The sequence below is a fragment of the Camarhynchus parvulus genome, chromosome 4 (genome assembly GCF_901933205.1).
Source record: "Camarhynchus parvulus chromosome 4, STF_HiC, whole genome shotgun sequence".
Lineage (NCBI taxonomy): Eukaryota > Metazoa > Chordata > Aves > Passeriformes > Thraupidae > Camarhynchus > Camarhynchus parvulus.
This window is the reverse complement of record NC_044574.1, coordinates 43,952,139-43,965,260: the sequence shown is the minus strand read 5'-3', so window position 1 is coordinate 43,965,260 and position 13,122 is coordinate 43,952,139. Positions and strand designations below refer to the sequence as shown.

General features: G+C 42.6%; 1 protein-coding gene across 1 annotated transcript in view; it reads right to left on the bottom strand.

The window, feature by feature from the left end:
* SH3D19 (SH3 domain containing 19) overlaps positions 1-4,093 on the bottom strand; it is an 82,007-nt gene extending 77,914 nt beyond the window's left edge. Inside the window, 1 exon segment of the mRNA XM_030948424.1 lies at positions 3,763-4,093. Within this exon segment, the coding sequence (XP_030804284.1) occupies positions 3,763-3,880 (118 nt within the window). The 5' untranslated portion in view covers positions 3,881-4,093.
* Positions 4,094-13,122: the final 9,029 nt, after the last annotated feature.

Genomic DNA, 13,122 nt, shown 5'->3' with positions numbered 1-13,122 from the left:
CATCCATAATGGGCTATTCTTCCTCAGGGAACACTGGCCAGAATTCAAAGTGAAATAATACAGATACTGAATGTGTTAAGAATTTCTTGTGTGCTTTAGATAATAGCAGAATATTGTGGTGCTCAGCTCTAATGTGACAGTAAGGACAAATAATCAACCAATGTAGTTCATAACTAAAATTTACTACATTCACTATAAACTTTCCTGCAAGTCCACGTTAGTCAGTAGTTACAGAATAAAAAGGCAGTCAAAATAGGAAAGCACACCAGATCAAGGTTTAGGGTTAGACTGGAGAGAACCTGTAAGTCCATGGAGAAATAGCATTTTAGTGAGGTTGTTCTGATTTGTTTGGAATTTGTTAATGTTTATTTATTTTACAAAAAAGGTTTATTTATTTAAAAGTCAGTTTGTTTATTGAAAACAAACAAAGTAAAAATACTAACATTCTAAACAAAAAAAAAACCTAGTAAATATCCTGCGGTCTGTATAACTTCCCAGAACAATAATGCATGTGACAGAAATAAGCAACAAGGGAGGTAGAAATCGATCACATTATTTATATTGCAGTTAAAAACCCTAAAACTTTCCAACAAAAGTGGTTTCCTTTCCCAGAGCAGGTGATCAGATGATTCAGTTTTAATGAACCTATGCAGCTACTTTCATTGTTCTCAATTTTTAAAGAATGTGTTGTAGTTCTCCTCCCTATAACCTAAGAAACCAATACACACAGACACACACACACACATATATATATAAAATTCAATCAGCATTTTCTTAAAAGGAAAATAGTTTCTTTAGAAGAGTTTTCAAATCGCTGTATTTAATATATCTTCTCACAGGTTTTCCATAACATGCCAAATAAAAACTTCTTGAATTCAGGGAAAATAATGCCATTGCATCCAGTGTCGGAGACATAGACAGTCAGACACATCAACTGAGCTATCTACAACTACTCCATGGACACAAATGGTTCTTCCTGTCTCATTCCCCCAATTTTTCCTGCTCCAAGATCTGCTCTGGCAGTCTACTCCTTAAGCAAGCATCTTCAGCTCATTAAACCACCAAAAAAGCCCCCAACCCAACACAGCAAAAAAACAAACAAATCAACCCTCCAGTGAATCAAATTAAAAAACCCAAAAAATCAAACCATGAGTAGGTCTCTAACAGCTCTCAGGCTGCACTTTCATAGCAATCTAAGCCAAACTAACTTCTGACTGGCACAGGCTCTTACCTCCCTCTGGCTGCATGCTCCTACTCTTTCCCTTGTGCCAGCTTCAACATTCACCCAAAACCATTACAGTGAGCTGAATCAGAAGACTCCCAAGCACTGAAGAGAACGAGAAAAATATCCCTCTGCTTGGACAATGCACCAGAACAGGTTGGTGCAGGTTCTAGCAAGCACAGGGGCTCTGAGTGAGGCAGCCACCCAGTCCATCAGCCCAGGCTACCACCAAACCACAACTCCAGCGACTTCACTCACCAACAGGCTGGACGAGCAGCAGAGCTGACACACAAGACAGCAGAAGTGCACATGCCCAAAGGAGATCACACCTCTAGATATAGGAATAGGAGATCACACCTCTGTTAGTTTAGTCTAGCTGGCTTCATCCTACAGTACGTGGTGCAGCACAACTGTGACTGGCTTCAAGGGAAAATACTTTTTCTTCATTGCAGAACCTCCTGTGCTCTGCCTCTCCAATAAACCACTGCTAACCAAGTCTGAGCCTTCAGGAAGTCAGAAGCACTTGTGAACTTTCACCTTTCAGCTCCCACCTAGCACACATGCCTCGCACCAGCAGGACAAAGGTGATCAATTGCCCTCATGCACTTCCATGCACAGGCTGAACACAGCAGAAATTTTAGCTGCTTGCATTCACAACTAGTTTAACAGACTGAAATACTTAAATTGACAGCCTGCTAAGATGCCACTACATTTTTTAAACCCTACAACAAAATATCTCACAGGCTTATTTAACACCTATTTGTATTACCATTTTGGCAGCGTAACCGCACATTACATGTAAAAAAGCCCCACTAATTTTCAAAACGTTTGTAAATAAAATTAGGTAAATGAAGGTCAGGTAAGGGAAGAGCAGCAAACTCATCTACTTTGGATGATATTCTTCAACGATGCCTTAAGAATACTCCACTGGGAGCCTCAGTGGTGTTTTCCAGCTAGAGATGTGCAAACAGATGGAAAGAAGGCGAGACAGCTCAAGCAGAATGCTATTCATTCACACATACTTTACACCAGTAAGGTAAACAAACAGTGTTGGCCCCATTTCAAGGGGTGGCTGTCAGGAAAAAATACTAGCAAAAATTGAAAAAACACCTTCCATTACTGGTTAATAGCACTGTGCCAAAGACAAATTCTGGGAACAAGCTTTGTTCCACAAGAAGGTGGCAAAGGTTATATACACATATAAACTGTAGAATCAATTCTATGTTTTCTGCTAATAAAAACTTCTAGAAGAAACACCTTTAGAAAACAGACATCATAACCAGCAGCACGAATGCTTTGCTGTGGAGGAAACCATACAGGAACCAACACTGATTTTCTGCACTCTACTCCAGACAAGGCAAAACCCTGCAGACATGCCAAACCACAGTGGTTTCAACAGGGTCCTGCTAATCCTGCACCTGCACAGACAGGCATTGACATAATGTGAGCCACTGAAGGCCACAGGGCCTGCCTGTTGAAAGTTTTCTTCTAGGATCCCTCATGTTGCTGTGTTTTTATCAACTACAAAAGGGATGCTCAATTTCTCATTGCTCAAATGAATGCAAACTCACATGAATTGCAGAGGGTGCTATATTGTTACAGTTGTACCATGTTTATTAAAAATCAGAATATCTGAAATTCAGCTATGTAGCATGGCTGAGATTTTACCTGGAAACAGACCTTATGAAAATGATTTATTCTAGAACGGATTTTTACACTGACAGAAGAAGAATTGCTGTATTCACACCTCAGTGACGACAGGACAGTGGCATGCATGTTGACCCTCAATTAACAATGATGTCCAAATTAAATAATTTCAGCTGCTGCCAGGGTCCACTTGAGTTAATAATTTCAAACAAAAGCTTGTTGTTGTCCAGGTCTCTCTGCAATGACAAATATCACTCCCCAGCTTCATTCCTTCGCATATGCACTGGTTCTTGCCTTTTTGCAGGGGTCTGCTATCCAAATCTACACAGAAATGGCTAAATGTGAACAACTTTGCTATCTAGATGTTCCTCTACCTGGGTACTTTGAAAACAATGGGCAGTTAATTTCCTGATGGAGCACCCTGTGCACCTGGGCATGTCTGTGCTAGTCAGCACGTGCCCATGTTAGCTTCAGGGTGGTGAAACAGTGGAACAGGTTGCCCAGACAAGTGCTGGATGCCCTATCCCTGGACGTGCTCAAGGACAGGTTGGATGGGAATCTGAGCAACCTGGTCTAGTTGAAGGCGTCCTGGCCCACGGCAGGGGAGTTGGAGCCAGGTGATCTTTAGGTCCCCTTCTAACTTAAGCCACTGCATGACTGCGCTGAGCTCGGAGCAGGAGCAGGCTCTGGGGGCGGCCCGCGGGCACACGCCTGCGGCTCGGATGCACCTGAGCTGAACCCAGCTGCCCAGGGGCGAGGCCGCCGGGGCCGGCACACCGCGGGGCGGCACCGCCAATGCCGCCCTGCCCCCGACAGGAATCCAGGCACGGGGAGCGGGCCAGGGCCAGCCCAAAGGAAGCGACGCCGCGGCCCGCCGCGCCCTCGCCGCTCACCTGCTGCCGAGCTCAGCGCGACCCTCCGGTGCCTCCTGCCGAGCTCCCGCAGCTCCTCCTCGTCCTCCTCCAGCCTCCAGGCTTCGGCCATCGGCGGCGGAGGGGCGGCCGGCAGCATTCAAGAAGCGGGGGCTGCCATGACCGGCGCTCTCTCGTCGGCGCGGCCGCCCGGCCCTCGCGGCCGCCGGGCCCGCCCCGCACCTGCGCCCTCTCCGCCGCTCTTCTCCCTGAGACCGCTCCGCGCTGCTGCCGGCGGGGCGAGGCGGGAGGAGAGGCGGCCTTTCCTGCCCATCCGCGGCTCTCCGGCGTCAGCAGGAAACCCGGCGGCCGCCTGGCACCGCCACAAAAGGGGGCGGAGGAGGCGGCGGCGGGGGGAGGTACCTGGCTGCCGCCGCTGGGCAGCCGCGCTCCGCCGGGCGGCTCCGCCGGGCACCCGCGGGGATGGCCGGTGAGCCAGGCCCGGCAGCGAGCGGGGTGTGCGAGCCAGGGCGGCCTCCTGCTAAAGGGGAGAAGGGGCTTGCGGCGAGAGGGTGCGAGGTCTGCCTCGCTTCGTGACGAGAGCAAGAAGATGCCAAGAGGAGGGTGGTGCCAGACTCTTTTTCAGTGGTACCCAGCGACAGCACAAGGAGTAATGGCCACAAACTAAAACACAAAAAGTTCCATCTCCACGCGAGGAAGAACTTCTTTACGTTGAGAGTGGCAGAGCACTGGAACAGGCTGCCCAGGGAAGTCGTGGAGTCTCCCTCTCTGGAGACGCTCAAAACCCACCTGGACACGTTCCTTTGTCACCTGCTCTAGGTGACCCTGCCTTGGCGGGGGGAATTGAACTAGACGAGCTCCTGACAATTCTGTGATCCTGTCAGGTGAAAAGGGCAGTTGCTGTGCGTGGCCGGAAAGTCGGGAGCCCCGGGATCTGTGGGAATTGTGGGTGCAGCAGACTGTGGCCCCGATACTGGCTGAGGGCTGGGGGCAGGCAGGTTTGTGACCGGCAGCAGTTGTGGTTCACGGCTAGGAGGATGTGTGTCTTGGCCCAAGTTCATACCGTGGTTTGAACTACTTGAGAAGTTATCTTAGGACTTACTTGAAACCAGGGAGGTACACACTTAACAGCGCTGAAGTGATACGAAAAATATGGCCATGTTTCAAGTTAGACACCCTGCGTAGTTTTATGTCTAATTTCTTCACCACTCCCTGGGCCCTCAGTTGCCTATATCTTAATAGAAATTATATTATTCATATGGTAGCTGTAAAACCTAATCATAAATGTTTTTACATATTATTCCATTGTAGGTACTACTGAAACAGGATGTAAGGAAGATAAATTCAGCTTCAGAGCAAGTGAATAAGGGACAGTAAACCAATAAAGTATATGACCACAAATTAGAGCAGGAAGGTGGAACTATATAGTGAGTAATCCTAATGTTGAGCAGTATCTGTGCTGACACACTGAGCACCTTCTGTGCTCACATTGAATAAAGCATATTGTACAGGTTGAAAAAAAAGTCATCACAAAACTGAAAAATATATAATACATGAATACAAATGATTGTGCATTTTTTAGTGTTTCAGTGCTTGACTTTACAATCATTGTTCCTTAGCAGAGGCTTTCTTCCACTGCAGCTCTTAGTGCTGAAGTGGTATAATAGTTATTCTTTGAAGGACATAAGGCTTTATACTGTAAAAAGATGTAAGGCCAGGAATAAAACTGAATGTACAGCAGGAGTGTATAACAGAGAAATGAAACCTTCCAATACAGGTATGTGTTCTCAAAAGCCTCATGCTTTGGATGACCTGTGCATGGTAGTCCAAGGAAATCACCCTACAAATTTCAGTGCAAGATCAACATGCCTTGTACATGATCTAGAACAGATACAACACTCTGCAGCAGAGCACTGCTGTCACAGGTACATGCTGTTGGTGTGTGCATGTGTGAGAGACAGAAAAGACTCTCCCATGTAAATAAACTGTATGTCGTTTGTATTCTGGTTCTCTACTGTGGAACCAAAATGCAGCATCTGCATTCAGCTCCTAAACTCCACTAACCACAAGAACAACAAGGACCATCCACTTTTCATTTCTCAAATATCTTCTTTTTTATACAATATGTTTCACTGCCATTTGCCAGAAAGGAAACTTGGCATAATGTAAAATTACTAAGGAGGAAAAACCAGAAATAAACCGTAGAACATAACCCGAATTTCAAGAGCCCTCAAAGACTAATTTAAGCCTTTTTTTGTTGCTGTTGATGAAATTGACACAGAGGCTTCCATGCACATAAAATTGAAAAATACATTTGGAAAAAAAATTAGGCCTAAGAAAATCATGCTGAACAGAGTAGCTTCAGAGTAGATTTTACTAAGAAAACATTCCCAAAAATATCACATAATACAGTATAGAGTGATCATGGGTGTTTAACATTGACAGTCATCAAGAGTTCCTTAGCGATCACCGTGAAAGTCCAATTTAAAAATGGAAGTGCAATAAACAAATTATAGAAAGTGATAAAGTCCCTGAAGCAACCACTTGGCCACATATCAAGCTCTGCCAGCTGGAAATGCACATGGGACAGTGACTGTATTTAGAGCTAGAGGAGCCATTCAAAAAATGCCTGTAACTGTTTGAAGATGGATTTCACCAGAAAGGAAGAGATCAAACTAAGATACAATTCATATGTGGATATAATATTCAGGTAGCAATAACCAACATATTACTGTAAAGAGTACTGGAAACAATTCCCAATCAGTACTCCTGGAAACATGAAAATGTCACAACATTTAAACAAAATTAAAATGCAAGGCAGCATTCAATGAAATACTTCAATCATATTTCTGAAATTTTTGCAAAAAATATTCAATAATGCTCAATCGCCCTAGAAGGAGGTTGCTTACTAGCAGATAGAATTCTTCAGGGTAATTATCTGCAGGCATGCTCGCACTGCCAGTGTACCAGTAATGGAACAAAAGAACAGTTTGGGTTGGAAGGCAGCTTAAAAGTCATCCAGTTCCAACCCAACTGCCATGGGCAAGGACACCTTTGCTTCCTCAGACCAGGTTATTCAGAGCCCCATCCAGCCTTGTACACTTGCAGAGATGGAGCATTCACAGTCTCTCTGGACAACCTGCTGTGGTGCCTCACCCTCTCATTAAAGAATTTCTTTCTAGTATCTAATTGAAACCCAACCTCTTTCAGCTTAAAGCCATCCCCCCTTGTCCTGTCACTATCTGCCCATGTAAAAAGTCCTTCCTTTCTTTAAGCCTCTTTAAAGTACTGGAAGGGCATAGTGAGGTCCTCCCAAAGTCTGCTCTTTGTCAGGATGAACAACCTCAGCTCTTTCAGCTGTCTTCATAGGAGAGGAGTTTCAGCCTTGGGGTTATATATGTGGCCCTCCTCTGGATGCTCTCTAACAGGTCCATGTCTTTCTTGTGCTGAGGATGCCAGAGCCTGATGCAGCATCCCAGGTGGGGTCTCACCAGAGCATGGTACTGGGGGAGAATCACCTTCCTCAACCTGTTGGCCATTTGTCTTTTGATGCATCCCAGATGGTTGGGTTTCTGGGCTGCAAGCATGCATTGCTGAGATTTGTCCGGCTTCTCCACTAACACTCCCACATCCTGCTCCCAAGGGGTAGTCTTGCTCCATTCTTCACTTGTGCTTGCGCTTGAGATTGTCCCAACCCAGGTGGGACCTCCCACCTGGCCTTGTTGAACTTGAGGAGATTGCATAGGCCCACCTCCCAAGTCTGTCCAGGTCCATCTGGATGGCATCCCTGCCGTCCAGCTTGTCAACCACACCACAGAGCTTGTTGTCATTGCTAAACTCACTGGGTGCCACTGTTCATATCAGTGATGTTAAACAGCATGAGTCCCAGTACGGACCCCTGAGGAATGCCATAAGCATTCAATCTTGGAAGTGGTTTTTAGGTTTTAAATGCCTCCATTTCTTGCAAGTAAATCTTTCCTAGTGAGTGCTTGCCAGATGCATTCATCCATGCTCTGTCTGTGAGCTTTGACTCACTTCTAGTTTATGCTGGTATTTTCAAGTGATAAACAGCTTTAGTTTTTTTTTGTCAAATGCCACACATCACTGGCTTGATACCTGATAAAGGTGTGTAAATAATAGAGGTACCTAGGAAGGGAGGTAGGCTTTAACAAGTCTGCAGGAGGTAGATTGATCAGCAATGGCATATCTACCTTAGCAGTCTTGGAGCAGATCCTGACACAGCCCTTTATCTGGGTAAGCAGTTTCTGCAGGGAGGAGAGAGCTGTGCTTTTGCATCTTTAGACAAGCTACAAAACCAGCTGTTGAAATAATCAAAAGAGCCACAGTTGCTGGCAAGTCTAATAATAGCTTAGGCCAGACAGTAATTTGTGATCATTTGGCTCAGATCAGAATACACACACACACACACACACACACACAATGGCTTCTGCTGCTTGCTTGATGGGCCCAAGGGAAGTAGGAAACAAAGAGGAGGGGAGAATAAATTGGACTAAATGATTTGAAGTGCAGAAGGAATTAAATGTGGGAAATTGTCTTCAGAAAGTCAAGGAACCAAGCTCCTCTTTTACTTTTCAGCAAATAAATCCATAGAAATTATAAATAAACAAAATGAGAAGAGAAAGTACATATAGATGCCAGTTGCAGAAGTAGAATTAAAAAAAAAAGAACTGAAAAAGAAGGAAAGAACTTGCTGTAGTCTAAGGTGGTTGAGAGGAAAGCATCAGCATATATGTTGCTCTAAGGCATTTCATGAAGTACTATGTATTTGTGTCTTACAAGCAGGATGAAGGAGAAATAATTGCATTCTTCTACTTCAGTGAGAATCTGCTGCATACATGTGCGTAGGAATAAAAGGCTTTTGTATATTTTCATAGCTACACTTCTCCAAGTAAAAGAACTTTACAGTCTCAAAAAGTCTGCACTTTGGTTATTAAAATCTGGACATTTCTCACTGAAATTTTACTTTATCATATGCATCTTTGCTGTAATGTACATACTTGTAATTTCACAATGATAGAATAAAAGAAGGAAATAACTGGGTAAATGGATCTTTGTACTCTCTGCTGAATGCTTACAATTAGTTGCCCTAGTGGTTATTATTTTATAGGTATTTTGTTCTGATTTGCATCTTTGGAATTGCCACTTTGTTTGGCCCTGCAAAAAGACACTGTTTTTCAACAAAAAATGTCATTTCTATAGAACTACTTAATTGAAGTCGCCCGTGTAGCCTCAGTGTCTATTTAGGCTCTGCAAAGCAGCTGAAGCCTGCAATGAATGTATCAGTGTTTGGCTGAGACACAGGAGCCTCAGACCACAAAAGAATGCAGACAAAAGATTTTTAAAAAATGCAAAGGATGAAAAAGAGTATTTTCAAAGGGGAAAATGTAGCCTTGGACATGACAACATTATTTTTGTTCTGAGTAAAAATAGCAAGGGTCTCGTTGAATAGACGAATGATGTTAGCAATACAGCCAGTGTAGGAAGCTGACATTGGTGAGGGCCAAGATCTGATAATTTGATCTCCATTTGTGTTCAGCTGACCCAATGAGTTCTAGTGTAGCTGGAGAATGACATATCAGGAGTCTGCAGGCTTCCTGAAACGTCTCCAGCTAAATGCAGGTTCTCCTTGCATTTTTTACAACTACTTGTGGCTCCTAGCATATCAGCATGATGACAGTCTAAAGTGGTTTTGTGATGAATGAAGATAATTAAAATAAAAGAGTATTTGTTTCCATGAATAAGGACCTTTCTTACTGAAACCATGGGAAATCGCCTTGATGCAGAACTAGGAATTTTGAGACTGCTTTTAAAAAATGAGATGGAATTCTCTACATGAAAGCAGCAAATCAAATAATTTCAAAAGACCATAAACTGGCAGTCAAGGGGGAAGAATTATTCAGAGAAAGATTCTTACAGTTTTCAGTTTTAAATATTACTTTTACAAATAATTTTTGTTACTTTTGCTGTTTTCCAAATTTTGTGGGCTAAAGGATCCTTCCCTTCCCTTCCCTTCCCTTCCCTTCCCTTCCCTTCCCTTCCCTTCCCTTCCCTTCCCTTCCCTTCCCTTCCCTTCCCTTCCCTTCCCTTCCCTTCCCTTCCCTTCCCTTCCCTTCCCTTCCCTTCCCTTCCCTTCCCTTCCCCAAACGTATTTCTAAAGTATAATTCTCCTTTATTAATTTACCCCAGTTGTGGGATAATAAATAAATTTATTTCTACTGCCTTCATGATTAGGGAGGCTAAGAAAAAGAAGTAGAAAAAAGTGAGAAAATATGGAAGGGAAAAGAGCTGGTTCAGAGGTCAATACTTCTTAGAATGAGAGGCTGTCAAAGCCAAATTGATTCACAGTTTGAGTGCTGAAATATGCTCATGTTTGCTCCGTAACCACAGAGTTATCAGAGGACAAAGTTGATGTAGTGCTAAGTGAGCTGGCAGCAGCATGATGTAAGAAGAATTACCACACTGGACACACGTGAGTCTAATACCTAAGGATATACAATGCCAGCCCCAGGAGAGTCCAGCAGCTTTCCTGCTGCAGTTTGCACTTCAGTGCAAAGAGCTGACGAAGGAAAAACTTATGGAAGAGAGAAAACAGAATCCTAAAAAATATTTCAAAAGGTGAAATGGGGTCATAAATTTGTTGTTTGCAGTAAATTTAGGAGTTTCTTGCAGTAATTTGTCAATTGAGGTAAATTTAGGAGTTTCTCACAGTACTGAAATGGGCTAAAGGTATAAGTAGCTCTGATTTTGTTTTCTTCCATTCTCCTGTCATTAAATGCATCTAAACTGCCTTTCACTGAAAACATATATGACATACAGGTAGAGAATCTTTGCAGTTAAATACTAAAATTTACAGTCTCCTGGTTTTGGTTATTATTCTTTTTTTGGAGGTGTGTGTGTTTAGTTTGTTGGGTTGGGTTTTTCTTCCCCTCCACAGTACCACCTGTGAGCACTTAGGCATTCTCTCATGTTTTTCTTTTGCTGAACACTGACAGAATTCAAACTTAATAGAAGTGTTCACAAAGCAACATTAATATACAGCAACAGAATAAATTTGCAATTAAATATTTGTATGATAATTACTAATTCAGTGCTCAGAAGTTTAATATTAATGAGGTTGTAACAGTCTAGATGCATTAATGTGTGTTTACTAATGGAAAAACACTTTTCTAATGTAGAAGTTTTAAAACAATTCAAAATACACTATGACAAATAGAATATTATGTGTTTCCAACTTTAAAAATAAATTACTTTGATCTGTTCCAGATATTATATTTTAGTGATACATTCAACAACACACAACTTCTTATAATAATTTTGTTTTATTAAAAGTTGAGTGAAAAAACAGTTTGATGGTTTTGATTGAGTACTTGGCTAGGACCCCTGACAAACTGTGGATGACACCTGCTTATTTTAAGCCAGACAGCTAAACATCATGTAAGATATAACAGTGTTTATTTTTCAATTTCTTTGGTAAGAAGGAAGGACCTGCATATCTCAGTAGCAATTAAAGGGAAAAGGAAAATAATCCTACAAGATAGTGTCACTCCTGTCTTTTTCAATTTTACACCCCAACCCTTACTCTAATCACCAAATGTCAGTAGAGGAATAGATGATGACAAGTATCCTCATCATCAGGGCCTCCATAGTAGCTTTAAAGAGGCTTAAGACTTGACATCAACTAAAGGGTTTATGTTTTTTACACTCATGCTTGCAGGAATCTGTTTAGGTAGGCTTTTAGGGGCCCTTCACTCCAGTTAAAAATACTTATTTAAACAACTGTAGTTTCTGAACTGACAACACCCAAAGGCATATCCATACTATTTAGATAGATGAAAAACTGAGCTCCAGAACTATTCCTTTTTCTGACTCTCAGAAGCAGTTTCATGTTATTCATACATTGCTGCTACAAAGCAATCTGGTGTTTTTGGTATCAATGATCTCTTGCTAAATTCTTCAATATTGAGTTTTCTTAGCAGTATAGCAAGAAAGGAGGCCTTATCCTGTTTTTTCTATCTCCTAATTACTTTGCATTTACATTTACACAATTTGCATTGTGGGGTTCAGCATTTTTTCTGTGTTCACCAAGTGTGATCTTAGGATTCCATCATTCAAAAGAAAAGAGTTCATATGATTAAAAAAATACAAAGCTAAAGTTTATAATGTGATAGTAGAACAGTAACCAAATTTCCTGGTTTAGCCATGGAAGTGGATGGTGCCAGACTCTTTTCAGTGGTACCCAGTGACAGAACAAGGAGCAATGGCCATAAACCAAACTACAAGAAGTTCCACCTCCACATGAGGAAGAATGTCTTTATGTTGAGGGTGGCAGAGCAGTGGAACGGGGAGGCCGTGGAATTTCCCTCTCTGGAGATATTCCAAACCCACCTGGAAATGTTCCTGTGTCACCTGTTCTAGGCAGGAGTGTTGGACTAGATGATGTCCAGAGCTGTCTTCTAACCGTTCTGCGATTCAGTGAAGTGAAATCCTAATATCTGCCAAATTTCTGGAGCTCCCAGTAGGTCTGGATTGATGAAGCAGTATTTTTGCAAGATGCAGTTGGCAAATTCCTGACAAGGATGGAAAACTCACAGCAAACTCACATCTTGAATCAGAGTTTCACAGTAGCTGGTTTCTGGGTGAGCTCTGTATACAACAGTTCTCAACTGAACATTGTAGCAACGTGGATTTTCCCTAGGGCATAATTTTCAAACCTTTTTGACTTCCCTCACATCTTCTTTTCTGTGGCACTTTATGCCTTTCCTACTCTTCCCCAATGTGCATATATCATAACTCCTCTAGCCTATCCCAAACTTCTGTCTTCCTCAGCTGCAGCTACTCATATTGTTTTTTCTTCACAATGTTTATTCCTTTACCCATAAAGGAATGCACTCTTTCCTCACAGAAAAACAGCTTATATAGTCCAAATCTTACAGCTGTTTGTTGCAATTTCATTAGCTCAAAGGAAAGGCCACATTCTTCAAGGGGCTGCTGAGCAGAAAGCTTTAGGGGTATGGAAAGCATGAAAAGCAGAGAAAAGCCTGGGAAGAATTTCTTGGGGTTTTGCATCACGGGAGGAGGTATTGGCTATTCTTCTCTCCAGAAAAGGCCTCACTCCACTTACATGGGTTTTTCTTGTTTCTAAGGAGAGGAAGTGGTATCCAGGAATTAGTAGGGCAAAAAAGAATTCCAGACACACTCACCTGTGCTTTCTGCATTCTTTTTGGTTGTTCCCATTGACTAACTAAATTGTCTTTATTGACAAAATTCCCTAAATGCTTATTTCAGGATAACTTTATCAGTTCAGGAGCTGCTTCACAGAAAAAAAATCTTTTATGTCTGCTGTGAACTCCCCTCCTCCCA